Consider the following 27,501-nt stretch of genomic DNA (forward strand, 5'->3'; position numbering starts at 1 on the left):
ACATAATCTCTCAACAGTTAATTCTTCTTGTCCTCAGAATTTTCTCTCGCCTAATACAACTGGGTGATATAAACAACCAAAGCTAAGATGCCTCAGGAGTTCTCACATTGAAATGAAGAGTTTTAAAGGCATACACACACAATGATCAAATCACTTCCTCTTGTAACAAGTCAGGTGAAAGAAAGAAAAATTTAACTGATCTACTATTCAGAACTGGGCCACTCTCTTTGACTTCCTGTCCAAGGTAACTACCTTCTTCACCCTGGCCCTGGCTGGAGGGGAATGTGACTTAAGGCAGAGAGCACACGAAGGCCACCATTTTGTAAAGATCATAGGAGATACAACAAGAGAAGAACTGAGCTGCTCAGGTGCAAGGAAGGGTGAACATCAAAAAAGGAGCAAAGACAGTGAAGAGTGGACTGCTTTCTCTGAAGCTTACCTGAGTTCCTTTGGTTGAGAAACCAAGGCTTGAAATCTCAAGATAAAAAGCTTACTTTTGACAAAATCAGTGCATATTGGTTTTAGTTGGAAATACCATAGAAGCAGCTTTTCTGGCAACCAATCTGTTTCCCTTACACAGTATGCAACTATGTGTGAAAATAGCTCATGAAACCCTTCAAAGAAATCTTCAGGAGTTTAAGAAATAACTATATGGAGTGAGGGGGATTCTAATGTTTCATATGAAACCCTTTCTACCAGAGTCAAGTTACCCCATGTAGTTCTTAGGTTAGAAGTGAAAAAGAAGCTGGATGCCAAGTCCAAGTTCTAAGATGTGAGGCCAACTGAAACGGAAGAAAAATTACTATTGCTGTACTTGTTAAATGTAAGATTTGAGAAATCAAAAAACTCGGAAAAAACAAGACAATGGAGTGGGACCTTCATCAGCCGGAGCAGTTAACACCAACTGAAGAGGCTTAGGATTATCCTTCGAGCAAACAATGCATCAGGCAGGATAAGGAACTGGATCGGAGTTTGTTTTCTCCCTGGACCTCCTGGTCTGAGTTGCAGAAGAGAATTCCATCACTTACTATAAATGAAACAAATCATATTTAAAATGGAGTTGACTTTGAAGTAGAGAAAACTTGGAATGGAAGGAGTCCTGTGCCCTTTACAGTGCCACAGATCCCCTAAGGAAGAGTTACAGTCAGTGATTTCCAGGTAGAAAAGTAATATGGCATTGAAACCAACAACCCTGAATGAGAGAGAAGGAATACTGTACCTGATAATAGTGCTCAGAATACTAATAACAGTCAAGTTTATTGAATATTATCAGGCAGATACACTGCTGAGTCCTTTTATAAATTGATTCTAGTAGGCTGCCAAGAAGCATCCCTGATATTCTCGTTATGCAAAGTAGAAAATGAGGCCTAAGTGGTTTGTCTTAGGTCACATTAGGTAATCCGGGTAGTCGGGCTCCAGCACCCATCTCACCTCTTAATATATTACATAATTGCATAAATTCCAAAAACTACTTAGCCCAGTATTCAAGGCTAAGGCTCTCTGTACTCCTCCTCCTTCTGCTAGCTGAAACCTCATTTATTTGTTCCCTTGCATAGCAGAATTTCTAGGAGTCACCGAATACTCACACTTGGATTTTTCTCTCACTCTCTCTTAACCTGGCAATAATCTGTCTTCCATCCCTGTCACTTTACCTAAACGGCTCACTTTACCTATAAGTCAGCAATGACCTCCACATAGTAAACCCAGGGGTCAATTCCTGGCCTTGAGCTCATGTGAGTTGTAAGTGGGATCGGACATGACAGTTACTCTCTTCTCTTTGATTGCCTGTCTTCACTTGACTTCTGGCACCTCACAATGTCATTATCCCAAAAGTCACTTCTCTTCAATCTCTTTTGCTGGTTCTTTCTCTTCATCCTAACCTCTAACATCAGGCATCTCCAAAGCTCATCTCTTGGTGATTTTCTGTACCAGATCCACATTTATTCCTTTGGTGATCTCATGGAAGCTCATGGTTAAAGTTAAAAGTCACGTATGTGCCACTGATCACAGCCCAGACCGCTCTCCCGAACATCTGCACAGATAGCTGCCTATTTGACATTGTCACACGGATGTCCAATAGGCACTTGAAATCAACACACTCACAATGGAGCTCCTGACTTCCTAACTACTCAGAATACCTGATTTACCTTCACCTTTCCAATTTCTGGTGTTGGAAGATTCATACTTCCAATTAGTCAAGTCAAAAGTCAAGTCTTCTTATTTTTTTAATGTTTATTTTTTGAGAGAGAGAGAGAGAGAGAGAGAGCGATTGACATTAAGCATGAGAGGCGGAGGGACAGAGACAGAGGGAGACACAGAACTTGAAGCAGGCTCCAGGCTCTGAGCTGTCAGCACAGAGCCTGACGCGGGGCTCAAACTCCCAGACTGCGAGGTCATGATCTGAGCCAAAGTCAGACACTTACCTGACTGAGCCACCCAGGCGCCCTGTGATTAGTCTTAACAAAAAATGCATTCTCCTTCTCTCATACCAGAAATGCTATGGGCTCGAACTTGAAAACTATATCCAGAATCTGACCACGTCTTATCACTCCACAGTTACCGCTCACACCAACAGTGCCCTGTTTCTCTCTCAAAGATGTCTTAAACAATGAATTATAGTTGTCCTAGTACAAGGCCATGATCTCATTCCCCATCCCTGTCCCAGTGTTGGATTCCACCTGTTAGTTTTACCTGTTTCACTCCACTCCAGCCCTGCTGGTACCCTTGCTAACCTTTGGTAAACCAAGTGCACCACTGCTTTGGGGACTTTGTTCTAATTATTCCCTCTATCCAGAATGCTCTTCTCCCAGATACATACATGGCAAGTTTCTGACTTCCTTCAAGCTTTTGTTCAGTTATTAGATATTCAATGAAAACCTATTTACTACTACAGTGAACCTATCACTTCACCCTTCATCCCACTTACCCTGTTCATCTCTTTTCTGGGTCCGTTGCACTTAAATCCTTTCAAAATATTAGAAAATTATACTTATTTTTATTTAATTTATTATTTTGTCCACTGATGTATCTCAGGGGTAGAACATGCCAGGCACATATGTAGATGCCCAGTACATATTTATTGAATGAAAAAACAAACCACATATATGCTAAAGACAGAAATCATTAGGCCTCCTTAGACTTCCTTTTTATTTTCCTGGTTCATGGTCTTTCCTCTTGTCCTGATCCTTCTGCTTGAAACAGACATTGTCAAAAGGTCTCACCTTGGTTCAGAAAACCCCCCTCCCCCTCACCTCTCTCCCTTCCTACTCAACAGGTTAAGAATAAAACAGAATAATAAGTGGAACACAGAAACTCTGAAATTAATTATTATTTATAATTTTCCAAAATCAGTGATTAAAGTGAAAGATCCATGGTGTTCTCACCCAATTGCCTTGTAAATGCCTGGCACTGAGTCTTAACCACTTACCTATAACTCAGGTTCACTTTTAAAACTGCCCATTGTTTAGATGCAAAGGAATCCCTGACCAATACTGCCACCTACTGATCAAGAAGGAGAGAAATCAGTACAAGGAGGCAGAAAATGAAATCCAGTTTAACAAAAATTAGGAAAAGATGATAATGAAAACTTTCATGAAGTCAGTAAAATAAACTGGTTTTCCCAAAGAGCGATAGCAAGGAGTCTACATTGAATTCTATAGAGCAATAAGCAAAGACTGTGTACTTGTAAAAAAAAAAAAAAAATGACAATGATCCACTTCAGAAAACAGGAAACCTCTTTGAAATATTAACAGGGCAACAAGTCTATAAACACCAGATCTTCAACTTTTCAACCGCAACTAAGAATTAAGATGTTTGAGATTCATAAAAAATATATTTGCTGTTTTTATTGTCCCTCACATACAAACAAAAACTAATGTACCACAAGACTTAAAGTTCACTAGGGGGAAGAAAAAAACACTATAGAAAAAATATCTGGGTTAATTCCAGGGCATTTATATTTGAGGCTCTATACTAAGTTTCTCCTCTTTAGAAGTATAGACAGACATCTTTCTTCGTCAATATCTTAAAGGATGTTGTTCAATATCAATGAACACGTACCATGAGGTCCAAGGACTCGAAATGAAATGGCATCTTCATATATACTTACCAAGATCTGGTATTCTTTTCCTTACCAAAAGCCTCTTGTGTTTCCCTCCCCACCCCCACATATACCAGGGGAATAGTAAATGTGGTAAAAAGCTGACATAGGCTTTAAGCAGCCATTTATCTAATGACTATATTCACTCTTTTTTTTTTTTTTTGAAGTTGTGCACTCCCTAAAATGTCTTAAACACTTATTTGAGTTTATATCATCAATTTCTTTCAATAACTTAAACTCTATTAATAAGACATTTTGAGAAATTAATATATACTGTCAAAATCAGAAACAGAATAAATATAACATGCTTTTAAAAAAATCCCAAAGAACGCAAGTGCTCAAGGAAAAAAGGCAGGAAACCATTTTAGATCTTCCGCATGTCTTCCCACTTAAAAAATGACGCAGGAGAAAGAGGAGCGTAAAAGAAGTGGCTTTTAGCAAAAATAAAAATATAAACAACAATACAGCACATTCATAAACATACAGGATTAAAATAATGCCAAGAGAAGATAATTTAGAAAAATGCATTTAATTATAAAAATCTTTTAAATAAAAAAGCAATGGCACAAATCACCACAGTGTTATTGAAGTGATCAGATCCACAGGCTTATGTTCTTATAACAACATGCTAAAAATTTATGACTGTTCTCATTAACAGCATTTTCCCTCCTAATTGGAGTGACATCAAGAGCTTCTGAGAATGTGTAATTGTCCCTAAAATACTACTAAAAGTATCATAAACACAGTCTGTGCAACACTCATTTACATCACCTTTTATTTACTACACTCTAAACTCATAAAATATTGAACATCTCTCACTTCGTTCCTCTTATTTACAGTTCAGAGGCTCATCTACTGTCACAATATGGTTTGTGCACTAAAATCCCTGGGAATAGTACTTTCCACAGCATTTTTAATAAATTTACTCTGATTATCTAAAGTGAGTACACAAACAAGAGCTTGTTCTTATGACTGTGTCATACTCAGAAAAAATAATTCTTCCTGCAGCCTTATTTATGAGTTAGAAAAATCCCTCTTTCAGTAGAATATATTCTCAACCATTACTGGATTATACTATCATGCATATTTATACTAATATGACAATAGGTAAAGCCAGCTAGAACTTCATAAATTTCAGTTAGAAGAATACAGCATACATGAGGTGATCTGGCTTTCACTGTTATCCATAATCCAGTTATTCGACATGGATAGATTTTAATCATTCTTAGTATATAAACATTGAATAGTTCAGTAATAATTGGCAGTTTCTGACAGGCTTATTTTCTTGATAGTGGATACGGTTCTGTGCACATACGTCAGATGAACTGAAAACCACGCAAATCACTTCATGTGATACAGCAGGAAGAAGTGGGATGTTATTGTTTGAACAAATGATTCAGAGAGCGGACTATTAACATGGGATAGTGACAGGAATCCTGTTGAAGTCCGTCTCTTTTAAGATGTATTGTCTTCACGACTTGCCAGATATCTGGTATTTGTGATCTTTTTGGTTAAAAAGCAAACCGGAGTTGAGGGAAGGCAGACAAGAGGAGGAGAAAAAGGAGAAAGAGCACAGATTACTAGGCGTATGATTTTAGGAGAAAACAAGTGAGAGGGAGGACAGGACGGTTTCACATAAAACAAGTGGTCACATCTGGGCACCTTTCACATAGCAGAATGGTCTCCAAGCTAATTAACTCCCCTTCCTCTCACTCCAGAGATACTTGGGTGCCCATCATATTATTAATAATGAACATAATTCCGGCGGCAGCACAAATATCTAACTTTTTAAGGCTTCAGAGTGTCATTATTCAGTAGTCGGGTACATTTGAACAAAGAGTCCTGCCATTTCTTTTATTTCCACTCTTGACCCAGCAAGTATACCAAGGAAGTGCTCGCGGGTGTTTGCAGCTTCAGTCTCCTATGATGGCTTTGACTTTATAACCCACTCTGCGTTGGGGTTGAGCTGATACAGGTCCTTCATGTAAGTGTCCTCATCGAGGCAGCGTTCTCCTAGCAAAGAGACTTTATTGTATCAGTTGAATACGGTACAGAACTGGGGTGCGATTTTAAACTTCTTCCTCGTGGTTTAACTCTAAAATCTTAGACTTCAAAATATCACTCATCCTTTCCCATCTCCCATAATATTGTAAGACTTGGCCAAAATATTGAAAAAGTCAACATAGTAGTCTTTCTCTAAGGGAAAGTTTTTCAAATTAATTTAGGAAGTTGAAAATACTTTGTGTGAGGGGCTTTGGTTCACCAAAAGCTTATTCACCGTTATTAAGAGTGGCAATAGGGGGCGCCTGGGTGGCGCAGTCGGTTAAGCGTCCGACTTCAGCCAGGTCACGATCTTGCGGTCCGTGAGTTCGAGCCCCGCGTCGGGCTCTGGGCTGATGGCTCAGAGCCTGGAGCCTGTTTCCGATTCTGTGTCTCCCTCTCTCTCTGCCCCTCCCCCGTTCATGCTCTGTCTCTCTCTGTCCCAAAAATAAATAAACGTTGAAAAAAAAAAATTAAAAAAAAAAAAAAAAGAGTGGCAATAGTTTGCGATCTACCTAAGAAACAACACTTCATTCTCAATATCGAATAGTAAAAAGATTAAATATATAAATATTTAAATAATCCTTGCTAATAGAGTTAACAGTTCCAGGCTTCTGACAGAGTTGCTGTTTATTTAAATTTTAAGAGTGAGTCTCCATACTCCCACATTAAATTTTCAATATTGACCAACATTTTTACGTCCCAGAAAAAAATTCCACAAAACTTATCTTAAAATATTTTCAATTATTATTTTGAATTAAACACCATTTCATTTAGTATTTGTTAACAGTTTCACCTGTATCATTTTCAAGGGCTAAAATAAAGAGAAAAAAAAAAGGATATTTTACATCTTCATAGAGAGGAGTACAACCCACTGATAACTGAAAAGGAGCATGTAAAATATAAAGCACAGTCAAAATTAATCCACTTATTCTATTTTGATTTCCTAAATTACCAGCGTGTCTGTATTCGTATGTGTATATATCTGCGTATGTGCGTTTGTGTGTGTATTATTTAGTAGGCAATCAACAATGGCAAAAATAACTTGTGCTTTCACTAAAAATACCCAGGACTGAGCCATAACAAAAATGTAATCCTGGCTTTAAACAAGCACAGCTACTTCCTTTATTAAGATGTGATGTAAGCATATAAAAAGGAAAGAAGTTCTGAAAAACTTCATTATCATTCTAGAAGTTGCTACTATTTTAAGGGAATTTGTCCTTGCTGAGGTTCAACATTAGATGGGCATTTGCACAGAGAAGCTCAAATAGAGCCTGTAGAGAAGAGTCAGACCACTGAAAAAATCCACACTATTCATCAGCTATCTACGGTGCACTATATTTAACTTCTAATTTCTTTTTTTCCCCCAAATGTATAAATAAGAAGCATGGGCAATGTCGAATCCGCATATGCGATACAAAGAGAAACAAAATGTGCTTACCAATATTTCCTCCGATTTCATACAAAAAAACTTCCCCTTTCTTAAGAGTCTGGGCAATCCCACTATTAGGGACAAAACAAACTGATTAGTTGTATCATCAAACAGCTTGCAAGTAAATCACTTTAATGTGCTTGGGGAATTCTAGCTTGTGTGGAAAATTCATAACTTAGACACACTGTAATTATCTAACATTTGTATTTTCCCATCTGTTAAGTGTGCCAAGTAGGTAATAAAAATGTCACACCTGTAAATTAAAATAAACAAATGGACTCATACATCTGAAGACAAAATAATAAATCAGCATCTAAATTTGTAAAATTAAAAAGAAAGGGAACATAGCACTTTAGCTACCAATACAATTATTAACATGATCAACTACTTTGCATGGGGGCCCAAAAAGTCCTCATCAAACCATAAAAAGAAATGTTTCCATCTTAGTTTTCACACTGCACTTATTCAACCAGTATTTGTCATGTGTTTGCTTTGCTTTGCTGACAACTCCAATACTATGCAAGATGAATGTAAAGAATAGGGCAGGGTTCATAGCCCTCCCTGTGCTGGCCATCCGAGTACAGGACTCACATATACTCCAAGTAGAAGCAAATATTCATTATGAAGGCTTCACAAGTAAGAGATGCATTTACAGACTCATGCTCTTCAAAGAATAAACTCTTCCAGAACATCAGGTTCAAATAATAAAAGTTGGTAAGATTCAGGGGTTTTCAAAACTCTGCCTATGAATTACCAAAGAAGCCTGCTAAAAATTCAGACCTGGAGTTCTAGAAACTCTGGTGTTTGTACGTCTACAAGTCCAAGAATCTGCTTTCCAAATGCTCTCTAGCGGGCTGTGGTGCCCGGAAAGGTTTGTGAACCGCTCTTGCAAGGCCCCAAACACACACTCCCTGGAATTGCAGGGAAAAGCAGATCTGACTTTTACTGAAACCATTATGAAAACTACGGTACAGCAGAAGCTGTCCTAACCAACCATCCGATGACTCACCTTGGTTATCCAACTCCAACCACTCTGTTGTCTGTGACATGCTAGACAGTTAGGGCTTCATACGCGCTCACATTTAAGACCCTAACCGAGAGACAACTCACTTTTTTTCGAAACTGGTATATGCCTGTTTTTAAAATTAAATAATTATTTACAATATGGTATGTAACCCAATACACTAGGAGTCTACTGAAAGAGTCATTAATTCTATGAAGACCAAGCTGAATGTTTTGGGAGACTTGATAAGAAAACCAAAAAACCAAAAAACATAAAACCAAAAACCACCTAGTCAGGCATTGCTCCACTTTAAAGAAACCTCAACTGGATTTCCTGGTAAATCTAAGGTTTTGCATAATGCTAACAAATCCATAATTAAAGAAAAGGCAACAGTCTTTATCAAGACTGGCGAGTAAATGTGAAATTTACTGTATATTTACTTTACATCATTCATGTGTTGTTGTCTTTGGCGGAGAAAGTAGGGGTGGAAAAAGAAGAGGAAGGTAAGGTTCCCAACTGCCCCTACACTGGTGGAATCCAGGTGGTAGAAGAGGGGAATGTGGTGCAGGAGAAAATACATATAAACCCCTACTGAGAATTTCACTTGTATGACCCAAACAGACCGTGCTGTGTGCTTCACGGCCATTCTCCTAGTTCGTTATCACAGGACTGTAATCCAGCTCCTATTACGGTCTACTTTTACACAGAAAAACTTGAGACTTAAAAGAGATTACAAAACTAGCTTAAAATGAAACAGAAAAGTTGGCACTCGGATCCAGATCATGTCCCTCCAGTATCCCCAAGCATAAAGAAAGGAGCTGAGGAATGGTTGGGGGTTTGAGGGTGGGCAATGGATAGAGAAGTTTACCAGACTTTCCTGTGAGTGCAGCAGGATGGCGAGAAGGGAGGAGGTAGAAAAATGGACCCCACTTGAGGGGGGCAACAAATTATTATTTAATAAAAGCATCCCAACCGGAAACGCCAAATCGGCAGAGGACAACTGCCACAAATCCGGTGCCTTCTATAACACTATGCCTACCACTACCATGCTATCCTTTAAATATTAAAGTCACGGTTCAATATATTGTGCAACTTCATAGTCATGTATTGCATCATCTGCAAGCACAGCAACAAAAGTACAGACTAAATTGAACACTTGGATCCTAAAAGTAATTGCTGTATAAATTAACTCTATCTAGCCTGAAAGAGCGGCTTCTGTCTGCAGTGTGGCCAAATCTTCAGGTACCCACTCCGGGAGAGGACGGGCAGAGGAAGGGGGTTGATTTCATGAAGCAGATGCCCCCTTTAGGGAGCAAAGACATCTGAAAAATTCCAACTGCTCCGTGCCTTCATCCCCTAAAACTCCATCTACTCCCAGACTCTGCACCAATGGCCCCAGATTCGTGATGGTTTCTAGATCCTGGTGAGTATGGAGAGTGTCTCAAGGGAAACCTTTGGAGACGAAAACACACCTTCAGAATTCAGCACCATCACCTATGAAATGTGTGACCTCACAAAGTCTCGGTTTTCTTATCAGTGAAACAGAAGTAACATTTGTGCTTACTTCACAGTACTGTTGAGAGGGGAGTTTGTGCTGGCTTACCAAAAGCCCAGATATTACCAATAAGCCTCTCTTCTAGTTCATCACCATCTGTTACTGCACAGGCTCATCTCTTCTCCCAATTTATAAGCCCTGAGGGAAGATACTTTAAAATATATCTTTATACCTCTTCCAACATCTAGCAGAGGGCCCTAAACAGAGCCCAGACATATTGAATACTTGTGGTATTGCATTAACATTGGAGAGGTTTTGGCAGAAGACTTCACTGATGCCCTTGAACTCTAGAATGCAGAGATGAAATTCTATGGAAGGCTAAAACAGAAAATTCATAAGCTGAGATGCCAGTATCCCGGATTTCCCTGAACTGTAAAAAAAAAAAAAAAAAAAAAAAAAAAATTAATTTTCAGTGAGTGGAGATGAGGGGGAAACGGAAAGCCCAATACACTTGTTAAACCTCCAAAAACGTAAAAAAGGGTATTGTAAAATGTTTCAGAGAGTGTATGCTCTAAAATCAGCGGAGGGGGACAATAGCTTTCAAAGGACTCCTCCTACCCCATGAGCCCCAGAACAAAGGAGGCTGGGTCGTCCCTAAAGGGAAGGCGTGCTCTATGTCCTGGAGACTCCAGAGCTCAAGGAACTGGTTATCCGCTCTCAATTCGTTATACCTTGTTTTTTTTGTTTTGTTTTCTGTTTTTGAATTTAAGCATTTCTTTTTGTTACAGGTCATAGAAAAAGTTGTATTTTTTTTATTTGTTTGTTTTAAACCCACTGTATCCTACTTAGTGATTTTCCTAATGGCCCACACACAGTAATTAACCTCCAGTCAACATATTCTGGAAAGAATATTGAGGGGTCTCACGTGCCAAGGCCACGGCAGGCACAGGCGCGCTCAGATATCCTGCCTGAGACGGCTCCCCTTGCGCATAAACTACCTCAAATGAACTCAAGTCATTCCAACGGTCTCGTTATCAAGTCTGTTCTTTTCTGCTGGGAAGATGAAATTTTGAAGCACTTCACATCACCCGTACTTTTTTTCTTCTTCTTTTTTTAACAGGAGGGAGAGAAAGAGCGCGCGCGTGCGAGTTATATCGTGGAATGATTAAAACAAAACGGGCCTCTACCTTTCTTGGCTGAGAAACCTGGCAAGGACATCACTGGCTTTTAGTTCTTCAGTTAGCTGTATTGCCATGGAAACTTTCGAAAGATGGGGAGCTTGCACTCGAATCACTCCCTGAGGAATGTCAGCCTGCAAAGCAATAATGACACTGGAACAAAGCTGGCGGCAGCTGGAACATGTAACTCTGTACAATGCATTATATGGGAAGTGTGCTTAACTACTACGCATTTTACTTCACTACATAAAAACCTTAACTACTGTATAATGTAATTTGCTAAATTACATCAAACCTCAAATATCCTCTTAATGGTGATAGGGGAACTTTATAATGCCTATGCAGTAATGCTTAATTATTTTTAAAGATGTAAAGAATGACAGCAATAACCATTACTGCCATATTAAGTGCTGATTTCTGAGTATTATCTACTACAGAGTGCTTCTTCATGCAGCAATTTATGAAATTGAATCAGAAAGAAGTTACTTTGTGTGCTATTGCAATGCATGCGTTTAAAAAAAATCTTCCTGTGCATTGACAAAATTTCACAGAAATGTTTGTTCCTGGGAGTATTTTTTAAAAATGGCACACGCGTTCCTATACATTTGGATTGTGTCTGCTCCTCTCTTGGCTAGTAAGCTTCCACTGTGAACACACACTCTGAACTGATGATGACCAATTCTAATTCCTTTGCCTATAGATGTTAAGAACTGTATGTTTAGTGAGATAATGAAAGACTGTGAGGACTGTCATATCAAAGTATCAGCTATGACACCTGACATATTAGGCTTAATTAATTTCTAATGGTTCCACTACAATAAACAATTTATTATTTATAACTATATGCCATGAACAGGCCTGAGAACAAACAGCATGCATAAATTATGTTTAAAGATAATGCTTTAAATGTTACAAAACCTTGTTTCATTAAACTAAAATTTACTGGGGCACCTGAGGGGCTTGGTCAATTGAGCACCCCATTTCAGCTTAGGTCATGATCTTGCGGTTCATGAGTTCAAACACCACATTGGGCTCTCTGCTGTCAGCACAGAGCCTGCTTTGGATCCCCTGTCCCCCTCTCTCTGCCCCTCCCTTGCTTGTGCTCTTTCAAAAATAAACAAACATTTAAAACAAAACACTAAAATTTCCTAAGTATTGATTGAGTACCAGGCACTGTGCTAGGTCTACTTACTTAGTAGATAAATAAGACACAAATCTTGTAGCAGACAGTATTTTCTGTGCTCACAAAATGATTTTGTTAAGGTACATGGTCTTTTTTTTTTTAATTTTTTTTTTCAACGTTTATTTATTTTTGGGACAGAGAGAGACAGAGCATGAACGGGGGAGGGGCAGAGAGAGAGGGAGACACAGAATCGGAAACAGGCTCCAGGCTCTGAGCCATCAGCCCAGAGCCTGACGCGGGGCTCGAACTCACGGACCGCGAGATCGTGACCTGGCTGAAGTCGGACGCTTAACCGACTGCGCCACCCAGGCGCCCCAAGGTACGTGGTCTTGAATTGCTTCCCCCCAACCCCCGCCAACATAAAGCATGGAAATACCACACATGGAACCAATGTGACTTCTTTTAAAGTTCAACAAAAATAACATGGCTTTAGAATCAGGCTACAACAAAACGTAGGTATCCCCCAAAAGATTTACACTTGCTTCGCGGTAACAAGTGAAATGTAGCACCAGAATAACAAAGAAAAGAAGCAATACTCCTAAAACCGAAAAAGGAGCTTGGGATTATGTAAGACCATAGCTTTGCTCCCCAAAGGGCTGCAAACACCTGTTACATCTGCGGAGACACCACAGGGGGCCTCATGCCAACCTGCGAAACCCTGCTGCCGTCACCTGACCACTCAGTGAGGGGCCACGGGAGCACTCCCTCCCACGGAAGACAGTGCGTTCCAGGGCTGCCCACTCGCCAATCTGCTAGGAGAGGGACTGTGTTCCTAGTGGCCTTTAACTGGTCTTGCTGGGGAAATGTGCTCAGCCCCATCCTTGAAGGATGTCCCAATCCCAACCCATGCCCAGACCTCTCAACGCCTGCTTCTCTCCCATCCAGCCTCGCCCCTTGGCTTGGTCTGTTGACTTCCAATTTCTGGGGCACATTTTTGGCCTGATAACTTCGTCTAGTTTCTGACCTCCACCTCACCCGTAGGGCGCAAATCTAAGTTACCTTTTTCCTTGATTCTGTGACAATTTACTTTCACATGTGTGGAAAATGAGCTGCTTCTTGCAATGGATGGGGCATTTAATGGGCTAGTGTGCCTTTTTTTTTTTTTTTTCCAAGGCAGATATTAAATCAGTGGTGTATCTTCTAACTCAGGGATTATGCTACATGAACTTTTGCCTTGGGTTTCATCTCTAGGCTGTATCCTGCTCTGGTCATTCTACCTGCTGGCCTGGCCTTCCCTATTACCTCACAGGAAGCAGAAAACAAGAAGCTGACAGACAACATGAATGTTGGAGTGAAATTGTAATAGCAACAGTTGAAGCACAGAGTCTGTGTCCATAAAACCCTAATCCACCTTGTCCACTCAAGTGAGAAACAAATACTGGCATTTTGGTTGGATTCCATTATTATTACGATGATGATGATGATGATGATGATGATGATGATGATGATGGGCCTTGAGTGGCAGGCTAGGGTTTGCAGATACCCAGATACTTCATGCTGATTTAGCAAAGTTAGGAAATCTGCTTGACTCATAATGTCAGATATCCTTACATACAGGTTTTCTTTGGCAAAAATAATAGTGACAAAAACTTCCCAGAATTACATCTTATCCAACCCTAAAATATCAAAAAGGCAGGCAAATCTGTGCTGATATTTAAAGTGAAGTAAGATGATAATAATTAAGTTTTTATATATAGAAGGTCTACAATGAATGAGTTATGAAAGCAAAAGGATCCAGAAAAATACATTGCCATTGAGAGTTCAGAGATAGGACAAGCTCCCTCCGTTGTCTGCCTTTCCCCCCACTATGGTCCCACTGTGGGACCCACAATGGTCCTGTGGCACCATTCTATTGTTTGGATTAAAAAGGCCAATCAGGGGCGCCTGGGTGGCGCAGTCGGTTAAGCGTCCGACTTCAGCCAGGTCACGATCTCGCGGTCCGTGAGTTCGAGCCCCGCGTCGGGCTCTGGGCTGATGGCTCAGAGCCTGGAGCCTGTTTCCGATTCTGTGTCTCCCTCTCTCTCTGCCCCTCCCCCGTTCGTGCTCTGTCTCTCTCTGTCCCAAAAATAAATAAAAAACGTTGAAAAAAATTTAAAAAAAAAAAGGCCAATCAAATTTGCTACAAACACCCAGGCTTTCCTGTGTTCATGCACGTTTTACTCCTCTTCTGCAATATCTTCTGCTACCAATTTCTTAAGGCCCAACTCAAATATATCAAACTCCATAGAACCTTCCATGATCTACAGGGTCAAAAAGAATCTCCTCTTTCCACTGAAATTGTTTTGTAATGGAATTCTAATATATGACACCTGTGTTCTAGTTACACGCCACATATCTGAGTCATATCTGTATATCTGTAGCCAACTATCAAGTGTTTATTGATTTTTTTTTTTTAACGTTTATTTATTTTTGGGACAGAGAGAGACAGAGCATGAACGGGGGAGGGGCAGAGAGAGAGGGAGACACAGAATCGGAAACAGGCTCCAGGCTCTGAGCCATCAGCCCAGAGCCTGACGCGGGGCTCGAACTCACGGACCGCGAGATCGTGACCTGGCTGAAGTCGGACGCTTAACCAACTGCGCCACCCAGGCGCCCCAAGTGTTTATTGATTAAATGAATCACTCAAAAACAGTTCTGAGAATGCTATGCTAACATTATAGTATTTCTCTAGAATAAAATAACATATAACAATGTGTATTGCCTTGATAGCAAAAAAAAAAAAAAAAAAGCGTTTAGGAACATTTTCTTTAAAAAAAATAAAGTTGCCTCCATGTACCACATGGTATTTCCTCTACAGAGAAGAGACAGGAAGGGAAAGAGAGGAAGGAAGGAATTAAGTGTCATAAGGAATACTTCAGTCAGTTACTCCTGCAGGGAGTCACCAACATTTGCGTGCATTTGCCTGAGGATTCCACCACTTTTCCCATAAGGCACCTCATGAAAAACTGAAGGCCTCAAATACTGTGGTTGTGGCCTACGCTTTCTACTTGAGTTCAGAGACCGTGCATTAGAGAGTCCAGCCAGGCTTCCTTATAACTCACAGCACTGGGGTCAGTGTGGTATTGGGGGGGTCACACCCCAGAGCAGCACATCTGACGCAGGAATCCAGCGTCTCTCCCATAGTTAGGAAGGAAGAGGACCACGGACTAGCTTCTCAGGCACTTGAGAAGTCTCATGTGTAGGTGAAATGTTAGGTAATCTCCGTATTATGGCTTTGCCAGCAGATGGGGAGTGGCATGCATACAGACTCCTTATCACTGTGAAACTACACTTTCTCCCACCTTTCCCTGAGTGAGCAGGGGATGAAGCTAGGCCAGTTTTGGATCAGCTTGAATGCTGCCGGAACTACCAACTCATTTCACATAGAAGTCGAGTATCAGTGCCTGGGAAAACCTTTCCATTGGGCCAACGATGGCACATAGCACCTTCCTAGGTTGACTGGCCATACTCCCTGATGACTACGGAAACTTCTAGCAGGGAAGGCGTGTGTGTGTCTATGTGTATTTATGTGTGCTTGCATGAGTGTGTAGGACAGAAACACTTCAGTGTTTGTTTCTATAGTAAGACATCCCATCCAAATTCTCACAACGATATACAGATTCAGAGTCTGACTCACTTTGAATCTGCCATGCCCTTCACCCTTGGAGAAAAAAAAGTGTTTAACCAGTAGATATAATGGTTAAACATGAAGAGTTTAGAAGTTGTTTCTGGAAACTTTTTCTTTTTTTCCAGATATCTTGACAAGTGTGGTCAAATGATACTTACTAAAGATGGTAAACAATAAATGATGCCAAAGCTCTAGTGTATGACAATTACTATTAAGCTCCAGAATCATGCTGTATCAAATACTCAAGCCATTAGTATACTAATTACATTGAGCTGCCAAGCTTTGAATAGACACAACATGCCTGATCATTAGAGCAAACAGTCTGTTCTTAACTTGAGCCATAATAACTGAATCTGTGAATAGTATAATCTTTGTAATTTTCCTGTTTCACATTTTTTGGTCTTAACAGCTGTGACTCTTATTTTTTTTTTTTAATGTATTTATTTTTGGTGTTCTGGTGAGCTGAAGTTATGTGATGTAGAGCAAGACCGAGGAAGAGCAGTATTTCACTAATACACCATTAAAATTTTGTCACAAAGGATTTTACAATTTACAAAATAATAATTTCTTATGCATGCAAAAACTGTTATAATGGAAAAAAATTATCTCATATATGGTCCTCACATGTTTTATATATGGAACTAAAGTTTATTTTAAAAAAACATGATTTTATTATTTGGTTAAATAAAAAATGATTTCAATATTTCTTCATAACATGTTGATAAACACTGCATTGCTCTTAGTTTTCTACCCTAGATTAGAAATTCAACGTCAAATCTTTAAAATGGATATTTTTTTTTTTGCATTAAAAACTAAGTGAAATGTAAAGCTGACATTTTAATGCTACAGAAAACCCTTTTATCTTCAAAGGGGCAAACTGGAAATATAGCTTTCTTAAGAAAAAGGCCAGATATAACATATATTTTAGAAAATTAAAGACATTTTAGCAAGGTATCTTAAACTAAAATGGCATATTCATCACCTTACTCTAACTGGAGTTAGAAATATGGAAGCCATCCTCTGCTATCTTGAACTGCCTCAGTCCTGATTATAATTGGGCCTTTATCATCCAAATGCTTAAACTTTTATCCAACTCACAGATTCAGAGAACTGTAAAGAAGGATCTGAAATAACTTCCGAAATAATAAGCATTTAATTTACAACAAAATTAAGTTCTGATATTTTTCTCTTCTAATGTAGTATTTTTATGCACTATAAAATCAAAAAACATCTTAAAAAAACAAGATTTTGTGCTTCATACTGTAATTTGATTTTTCACATGGGTCCCCAAGTAGATCCAGACACTGTTTCCAGACCTGAAGCAAAGGCTTAAAACAATACCTGCAATGATGCTCTGGGTCAGAGCCATTAAATGAAACCAGAAATGGAATTATAAACAGACTTGTGACCAAAGATGGGCGGCCCATGATACAAACAGCCCAGAATCTACATCACACTGCTGCCAACTCCAAGATTCTTCTGAAAAGAATGGCAGAAAGTGCAGCAACAGATTTCTTTTCCATGTCCAAAATCCTAAACATTAAAAGGTTACCAGATCATCTTGGACTTTTAGCAAGTCACGTAAGCTCTCTAAAACTTGAGTCCCTCAACTGTAACTTACGGGTGTGACACAAGATCATCCAGAGTTAACACTGAAGTTAAACCACAGAAGGAACATTCCCTCTACCAATGAAGGAAGACGTGAGCAAGCTCAGCTTATTTCATGGAATCTCTTTGTCATAAACATGCAGCTTCTGTTTACTTTGAAAGCTGAGCTTGAATGACAGTAGAAAAAAATCATACAAATCTAAGTCCACAATGAACTTGAAACCTACACAATTCAGCAGTTCATAACAAGATGCTCATCAAAGCAAGCTGTCCTAGACCCTTATCAGGCAGAGATGCAATGTGAGATAATTATGAGTGAAATGATGGAATGCCTATGATTTCCTTAAAAAAACAAAAAGGAGAAGTGTGAGAGACAGGATGGAACGAGATTAGAAAAATAGGTTTGATCACTGGAGATGGGTTTATGGCTGTTTTCATGAACACGTAAGAAAAATTCCATAACAAACAATTAAATATACGTTTACACACACATAAATACCAAATGGGGGGGAAAAATCACACTTACAGTTTTTGTACAATACACATGCCAAGGTCCTGCTCTGGGAGATTCTGATTCAGTGAGTCCAGGGAGTGAGCCAGTCAGGTTTTGTAAAAAAAAAAAATGATACTACAAATGCTCTTATTACATACTTTGGATGAGATACTATTAATCTGGTCTTACCCTTCATTTTATAGAAGAAATTAAGAGAGAAAATGATTTGTCATTAATGTCTCACTGCTGGCAGAACTAGAGCTATATCCTCACGACACGAGTTCGAGAATGGGATGTGGTTGGCGCATGTGTGCATGCATTTGTGTGAGACATCAGTTGCAACTGCAAGTTGAAGCCTATCAGAAAGTGATGATTTTTAACGGCCTACAAAGTCAGAACTGACTTTTCAAATGCAAAACGCTCTGGACCTCCATCCAATGTTAACCTTACTCGGCCTCTATCGCACTACTAACCACGTCCTTTTACCTACTTGACTCTTCCTCGTGAGGCTTCTAAGATGCTATAATCTTAACTTTCTCTGGCTTCCTATCATTTCTTGGTCTCGTTTACCAGCTCCTCTTCCACGGCCCACCGCTAAAATACTGGATCCTTTGGCTTTAACGGCAATCTCTCGGCTAATCCCAAAAGCACACCTCCGGCTCTGGCTGCCCTCTGAGCTTCCAGCCCACGTAGCCAAAGTACTGTCACACCGGCAAGTCAACTACAAACGTCAAAAACTGACTACCTCATCAACAGTGTGCTCCTTTTGCTTAATGCTTTAACTCAGTGATATAATTACCCAAAGTAAAATCAGCTGAGTCTTTCTAGATTCCTCCTCATTCTACACTCCTCATATCCAATTAGTTTCTACATCTTGTGGGTCATTCTGGCTCACATTTAATACTTCCTCCCAATCCTTCTGCTGGGTGTTGGCATTGACCAGGAGGACTATGATAAAAGCTATATATTAAACGTATGTTAATAGCGGCTGTATAGGGGTGGCTGGGTGGCTTCATTGGTTAAGCCTCCGACTTTTGATCTCAGTTCAGGTCGTGGTTTCACAGTTCATGAGATTGAGGCCCACACTGGGTTCTGCCCTGACAGCACAGAGCCTGCTTGGGATTCTCTTTCTCCTTCTCTCTCTCTCTGCTCCTCCCCCACATGTGCTCCCTCTCTCTCAAAATAAATAAACTTAAAAAAATAAATAATGGCGCTATTACATTTTCATTGTATTACTACACATTAGCCCTAGACTAGGATATATATCCTTCTCAGAATTTTTCTGTGATATTAAAGAAATAGAGAATAAGAGTAAAGACACCCAGATTTAAGGATATATAGATTTGGATTCAAATTCCAGCCCTACCATTTCCTTTTTAGATAAGCTTAAGTTATTTAAGATCCCTGATCCTCACTTTGTCTGTAAAAAATGAGACAACTGCACCTCATTCTTCAATGAAACTGCACCATGCCTGATCTCTGGCAAGCATTCAAAATTATGATACTACCCCTTAAAAATATGGCAATATTCATGAATTTGTAACTTTTCTTCAACATATTATGAGTATCTTCTGATGTCATATATATACACTTGTATTTCCATGGTATTTCATTACACAGATATGCCGTAACTCATGTAACCAATCATCTCCACCCTTGTGGATTACTTCTAATTCTCGTCAGTATACGGAATATGGCAATGAACTTAAGCATAACTATTTACATGGCTATGTTATTATTCCCTTTAAAGGAATTTCTGAATACAATGAAGAGCATGGTTTTCAGGCCTCTGCCACATGCTAACTGCTCTCCAGAGGAATTCTACCAATTTATGTACTCCTATCAGCAATGAAATTAGCTGGCATCTCCTGCCTAACCTCCCATTTTTCACTGCTCCAATCTTTCCTTCACCTGACATCGCAGCAACTATTTATTTTTACCTTAGAGAGAGAAAGTGCACATGAGTGGGGGGGAGAGGGGCAGAAGGAGAGGGGGAGAGGGAGAGAGGGAGAGAGGGAGGGGAGGGGAGGGGAGGGGAAGGGAGGGGAGGGAATCTTAAGGAGGCTCCATGCTCAGCACACAGCCTGACACGGGTCTCAATCCCATGACTCTGGGATCATGACCTGAGCTGAAATCAAGAGTCGGACGCTCAACCAACTGAGCCACCCAGGCACCCTTACAGCAACTATTTTAAAATTTACACATAATCATGTAACTCCTGTGGTCACAGCTTTCCTCAGAATAGAAGCAGGCTCCCCCTAGTGACGGATCCTGGCCTTCCTTCTGCCCCTGCTCTCCATGCACCTCACTGGCCAGTATGCCCTAACCTTCCCATTAAACACACCCAAACATTCCTCCTTATTTATCTAATACACACCTTACACTCAACACACCCAGACTGAAAACTGTGATCCCCCCATCAAGAGGACAATTCCAGCCTTCTAATTTCTCAAGCCAAAACCTTGCAGTCATCTTTTACTTCCTTTTCCTACAACTCTTATCATTTCAACTTGAAGAAATTCCAATGGATCTAACTTCAAAAAACACAGAATCTGACCACTTCCTCTCCAGGACTAACATCCTGGTCTCTCACTTGGATTAAGATGTGATCCTCTCCCCATCTCTGTTGACTCTCCTATAATCTATTCTCAACACAATCATCCAAGGGAACATTTATTTTTTAGTTATTATTTTTAAAATAGATTTTTTAATTTGAAAAAGAGAGAGAGGGAAAGTGTACAAGCAGGTGTGGGACAGAAGGAGGCAGAGGGAGGCAGAGGGAGGCAGAGACAGACAGAGACAGAGAGAGAGAGAGAGAGAGAGAGAGAGAGAGAGAGAGAGAATCTCAAGGAGGCTCCATACTCAAAACATAGCCCAACCCCGGGGCTCAATCCTAGGACCCCAGGATCATGACCTGAGCCAAAATCAAGGGTTGGACGCTCAACTGACTGAGCCACCCATGCACCGCCCCCCACCAAGGGAACATTTTAAAACACAGATTTTCAAGCTTTTGCTCAAACCCTGCAATGACCCCATTTCACTCAGGATAAATTCAAATTCCTAAACATGTAAACCACTTCCTTGGTACTAAGGAGGCATTTTATTAGAAGAACCACTGAATTTCTCAGAAAACAAAAACTCAGAAAGACTAACAGCTAATACATGATAAAGCGAAGATTTAAATCCTAAGTCTTAAAATGACAATATGGCTTCTAACGAGTACAGAGATAACTCTCAGACCAACTCTCAACTAATTAACTCAACGAACAAACTAAAGAAATCCAAGTTAACACAAATCCTTTGTAAATAACAAAATCATGTAAACGTTTCATCTCCAAAACACAACTTTTAAATTTTTATCTAAAGATTTAGTTTTTTTTTTTTTTAAATATTTATGTTTAGGAAAGCGCAAGCTTTAGAAGGGGCAGAGAGAAGGGGACAGAGGATCTGAAGCGGGCTCTGCACTGACAGTCTGACAGCAGTGAGTCCAGTGTGGGGCTCAAATTCACAAACTGCAAGATCATGACCTGAGCTGAAGTCGGATGCTCAACTGACTGAGCCACATAGGTGCCCCTAAAGATTATTTAAAAGGTACAGCATAAATGCTTTCTTGGATATATAACATACCTCAGAGAATCACGTTATAACCACCTTACAAAAAAGACAGGGCTATGAAGTCACCTGAGTTAATATGAATAAGCAGAGCTACAAAGCAAAATGATATTCACATATTTGTAATAGTGTTAGAGTAAATGTTCTCAATTAAACAAAAATGAAATGTCAAAAACCCTTTCTAATCTATAAGATCAAGCCTTCCCCCCGCCCACAAAAAAAAAAAAATTGAACACTGTTTACAATTCCCCTTAATTAAATTTTATGTTCTTAAAGATACTTTAAAATTTGACCAAAAATACTTAATGCCAAAAATTGTTATTTCATAGTGGTGAGAGCTATAAATATAGAATATATATATACACATACATACGTACATATATTTTTTCACAATTACTAGATCCCTAAGTAGGCCAAAGCCAAAAAAAATCAAAGGCTGATAATTGCATTTCCACATTATTCCACAAGATGTCAGCATGTAACTGAGTAACCTCAGTGGTGGTGCTGGTTGTGCAGGGTGTCTCCACCTTAAACAGAACAATAGAAACCCTTTCACATCATGATCTTAAGTTAGAGCTTTGATAACTCACTTCTCCAATGTGTTTTCATGTAGCATATTTTCTTATCTTAAACCCAATTCTTAATATATTCTTACAGCGGTTTATAAATGCTCGTATTTAGAAATTTCTTTTGTGAACATTTTAATTTTCTTCATTCCAACATAAATCTCACCAAATTCTTCCAGGGATCCAATTAAGGGCCTTTAAGTACTTACTGAAGTCCAGGAAGGATCCTGGTCATAACCAACCATTGGTCTGTTTGTCTGGGTTATTTTCCCCCATTTTACAGATGAGGAAATTGAAGACAAAAGATCAGTGATTCATAACAGGGACTCTTCCCTCAGTAGAGATTGCACATTCAGTGGGCAACCGGAGTCTGCAGAGTCCTTTGTGTGGGTGGGTGGGTGTTGAGACACTCTCGTCTTGCTCTTTTCCTTTGTTTCCCATTAACAGCTCATATGCTGAGTCATCAACACCTGAGCAACTGTTAATACTGATCATTAGTAGAAACACAGTTGCCATTATTGAGGCCTTTACCTTCTAAGTAGTACCAAGGCCCGGAAGCAGATAGAAAGTCATACTACAGAAACATATGAAACACTTTTCTTGTATGATAAGTAAAAACAATACTGAAATCTGCATAAATACACATCTTCAAGTTTTTCTTACATCGTTTGTACTCTTATCTTGCTTTTCATATTTTTCTCGGTCATAAGCCATTTTCTTCAGCAGTTTCTTCATGGCTTTTTTATCTTTTTTATGATTTTCAGTATTTTGCTTTCTCACTTGGTTGACAATAAACTTGGGAATCTATGGAGAAATAAAATCAAGTTTGGGAAGGAAAAAGAAATGGCACAATTTTGAACTATGGAAATAATTATTTTTTAAATTTAGAGAGAAGTAAAGGTTTTGTCTATTTGACAAGACTATGCCATTTTACACTTACTCTTCATGAAATATGCAAAAATGCATCTCTTTCTCATTCACTATGAGGACACAGCATCCACATGAAGTAACTTACCTCCCATTGTGTAAGTAAGGTTCAGAAAGAGGCTTGGTAAAGTTCAAGGTCATAGTGGCTATCTTCTATGCCTCATATGCCAAAATTAGAGACTGCCTGACATGAGGTGACTGGCATTAAGGGCCACCACCTTGATGGTTGGTCCTTTTAGCAGCCACCTGTCAACAACCTAGCCCTTAGCTAACCTGCAGTCCCTTCTAATAACTAGCCAGCCTCACTTGTTAAAAGGGAAAGAAAAACTCACCAATAAATGCTGAGAGTTATCTAGCAACAATCTAGGAACAAATGATTCTCAGAAATTACAATAGCAAAAAGAAAATATTTTAGAAGTTACCAAATTGAAATAACGAACCATTCCTGGCATTTTAAAAACGGAGATTCGGTAAGTGGACATTTTTTTTTAAATTTCAGTGTAGTTAACTTACAGTGTTCTATCAATTTCAGGCGTATAGACATTTTTTTAATTGCACTTGAAATCACCTCTGTTGGTTAGCTTTTTAAGGAAAATACAACCATAAAAAGTCTTTAGAATCTAGATATCATCACTCATTATCAGAACTTAAAGAGATATACTTACTGTCCACAGAAGTTTTTGATACTTAATCAATAAGTGCATGATATTAGCTGTCCCAGCTGCCATTACAAATTCTCGCTGTTCACTGCACTTCAAACCCAGTGCGTGACACATGAAGAGATTTGGGGCCATGACCATTGCTACATTCATAGTTGTCATCTTATTTTTGTCTCTATTGTCTATAACTCTTTGGAGAAATTCAAGCAGGGCCTAAAACAGAAATAGCTCTTTTGAGATTTGTGTTCTCATGAAGATAAGAGATTAAAGCACTGTAGCATATGGGATTTTTACTTAGTTAAAAAATAACAAGTTGTGCATAACCACAGTCAACTAGCTACATCCAATGGGCCTTGTCATCAACAGTTCTCCATTTGGGTAACGAACTCCAGGATGGTCCGAGGTGGTGCTTTGTTTCTACCAAGGGCTATGGCCCTGGGGAATGAGGCGGGCAGGACACACATCTGAACTAGGCAGCTGGGAGAGGAATGGAGGCAGATGTATCAGACCTAGAACCTACCAGAGCCACGGAGCACTGAAAAGCAATTTAAAATATCATAGTAAGATGCACTTGCTTCAGGAAGAGCTTCGCTTTTATCTTTAGGAATTCAATATATATATGTATATATTCAATATAATATATATTCAATATATTCAATATATTCAATATATATTCAATATAATATATATTCAATATATTCTATATATATATTGAACTATGGAAATAATTATATATAAATATATATAAATAATACATATATAAATAATATATATATAAGTTATATATATATTTATATATATATATAAATATATAAATAAAATACATATATATATTCCCTTAGAATGGCTTTAAGGTACTCAATAGCTAGCTGACATGAAATCTAAAAAGAATGGAGACTGTCACATGGAAGAAGGGGGAATGGAGAGACAAAAAGAGAAGAGAGTTTTGAAAAACTGAATGTGTAAATAAAAAGGAACTTCTCACCCCAACGGGTTGGTGATGCCACCCACTTCCCACCTCTGTTGGCAACACTCCTGTGTCCTCTGAGCCTACCCTCCATAGAGGCCACAGGAGCTTACTTCACCCTCCTCCTTTCAGTTCTTCTTTTCCCTTTATCCTTGATTTTGGTCTCAAACAATCACAATAATAACTACACAAGTATTCAGTGTTTTCTGAGTGAGGGAGAGGTTGCTTTAAGCACATCGCCGATATCACCTCACTTACTCCTTACTGGAGATAGAGGCTGTAATTATCCCCATTTTACAGATGAGCAAACAAAGTGTAAGAGAATGTAAGTAATGTGCTAGAGGTCATAGAGCTAGCTAATGCTGGAGAAGGTCTATTTGGCTTTCCTTTCGGAACTCTTAAGTACTAAAAGACTCATGTTTTCATATTTAGCTTGAAGTCCCTATCTGTAAAGGGTCAAATAAACTGTACCAAAGTGGAAAAAGAGTAACAATAAAACTGTGTTCATCTCTCACAGGATTTGGACGGGGGTGGGGGGGAAAGCCTGTGTTAACAGATGGATCTTAAATCAAGTAAAGCTGCTATATAGACCTCAAAATTTTGAAACAAACTAAAGGCACAGACTCAATACCTAGCAATAAGATTTATGTATCTAATTTCTGGTATAGTGCTCAGAAAGTTAAATTGTAATCTAAGCATAAGGCTATATAGAAACAATACCTTCTCAAATGAGAACAAAAGATTAATTGGTGAGGTTTGGGGAAAAAATTTTAATTTTGTTCCAGAGACCAGAATAATTATTCAGGTACCAGTGTATCTCTTTCTTTACAGAGCATAAATTACAGAGATTAGGTAATAAACCACTTTAATTGTAGCGCACATATGCAATAAGATTATTCAAACTATTACTATTAGAATACTAGAATGTTGTGTTTCTGGGTATGTAGATATGAAATTAATAAAATGTTAGCCTCGCCTTTGTTGAAAGCACTTCATCTTCAGATATATTTTCTCTTTACCTGAAAGAGAACTGTCCTTTTTATTTTTTTATTATTATTTTTTAAAGTTTATTTATTTTGAGAGAGAGAGGGAGAAAGGGAGACAGCACTCAGCCACAGAAGAGAAGGAGCACAAGCAGGGGAGGGACAGAGAGAGAGGAAGAGGGAATCGCAAGTAGGCTCCGTGCTGAAACTCACCAATCGTGAGATCATGAGCTGAGCCAGTCACTTAACTGACTGAGCCACTCAGGCACCCCAAGAACCGCCCTTTTTAAAAAAGTATCTGTCACCAGTCTGGTATTACACAAGTATCACTGGACCTACTCCTTGAAAACCCAGCTTGAGTCCCAGCACAGTTAGCTATTAGCCGTATGTGATTTTGGGGTAAACTTTTGCTCTCTCTGCCCTTTAAAGCCTTATTTGTAAAACTGGAATACGAATTCCCCAGCCTACCAGGAGTGGGCAAGACGATGTGTATAGTTAACTTCTTCAAACTAACTAAATGACTAAATAACTAAATAAACGCCAATGATTATATTAACATGGATGCCCTGTTGATAACATCAGTTTTCATTATTCCTCCAAAAGTAGTTATGATCAATGATTCAAATGAACAATAATTCAAGGCAGAAAAAGCAGTTTGCCCAAAGACACCTCTTTAGGCTTAAAGTAGGACGTGGTGTTGGGACACAGTAATGCCTCCAAACCACTCCATGTGCTATAGTAACAGTCTACAAAGGTCATACACAGGATCCCATCTCTCTGAATGGCAACAGAAGGAGCAGCCCGAGGCTCATGAAAATTGGGGAAGTTTGCATTAAGCTTCTGGAAATTACCTTGTTATAGAGCTTTCCTTCACTTAGAACTAAATGTAAGTGGTTTATTTTCTTGTACATATAGCATATTTGTTTCAGTGTTTCTATTATTTGAATCTGTGTTTTAAACACTCATCAAGGCTAATTAAGCTCTTAAATTTTTTTTTTTTTTTTTAACGTTTATTTTATTTTTGGGACAGAGAGAGACAGAGCATGAACGGGGGAGGGGCAGAGAGAGAGGGAGACACAGAATCGGAAACAGGCTCCAGGCTCTGAGCCATCAGCCCAGAGCCTGACGCGGGGCTCGAACTCACAGACCGCGAGATCATGACCTGGCTGAAGTCGGACGCTTAACCGACTGCGCCACCCAGGCGCCCCAAGGCTAATTAAGCTCTTAAATAAAGCTTAATTACTAAATTTACTGGGTTTGTTTTCATTTTCCAATTTTTTTTTTAACATTTATTCATTTTTGAGAGACAGAGAGAACAGAGTGTGAGCTGGGGAGGGGAAGAGAGAGAGAGAGAGAGAGAGAGAGAGAGAGAGAGAGAGAGAGAGAGAGAGAGAGAGAATCTGAAGCAAGCTCCAGGCTCTGAGCTGTCAGCACAGAGCCCGACGCGGGGCTCGAACTCATGGACCGCGAGATCATGACCTGAGCTGAAGCTGGATTCTTAACCGACTAAGCCACCCAGGTGCCCCTTCATTGTCCAACATTTTATCCCCCAAAAAGTATTTCCCACCTTATTTACAAAACTGTACTCCCATAACCTTATATGCAAAAATTAAACATATTCTAAAATTTTAAAAAGAAACATTTTTTTT

General features: G+C 39.2%; 1 protein-coding gene across 3 annotated transcripts in view; it reads right to left on the reverse strand.

The window, feature by feature from the left end:
- Positions 1 to 4,609: 4,609 nt before the first annotated feature.
- The window catches only part of ARHGAP18 (Rho GTPase activating protein 18), a 195,000-nt gene continuing 172,108 nt past the window's right edge, over positions 4,610 to 27,501 (reverse strand). For all 3 annotated transcript variants that reach the window (XM_086707805.1, XM_025925719.2, XM_086707806.1), the window contains 5 exons: positions 23,909 to 24,115; positions 22,980 to 23,120; positions 11,257 to 11,381; positions 7,581 to 7,642; positions 4,610 to 6,112 (listed from right to left, as the gene is read on the reverse strand). In XM_086707805.1, coding sequence (XP_086563931.1) covers positions 6,021 to 6,112; positions 7,581 to 7,642; positions 11,257 to 11,381; positions 22,980 to 23,120; positions 23,909 to 24,115 — 627 coding nt within the window. In that variant the 3' untranslated portion in view covers positions 4,610 to 6,020. The remainder of the gene's footprint in view (positions 6,113 to 7,580; positions 7,643 to 11,256; positions 11,382 to 22,979; positions 23,121 to 23,908; positions 24,116 to 27,501) is intronic.

The sequence above is a fragment of the Puma concolor genome, chromosome B2 (genome assembly GCF_028749965.1).
Source record: "Puma concolor isolate L17-30 chromosome B2, mPumCon1.1.hap2, whole genome shotgun sequence".
NCBI classification, from domain to species: Eukaryota; Metazoa; Chordata; class Mammalia; order Carnivora; family Felidae; genus Puma; species Puma concolor.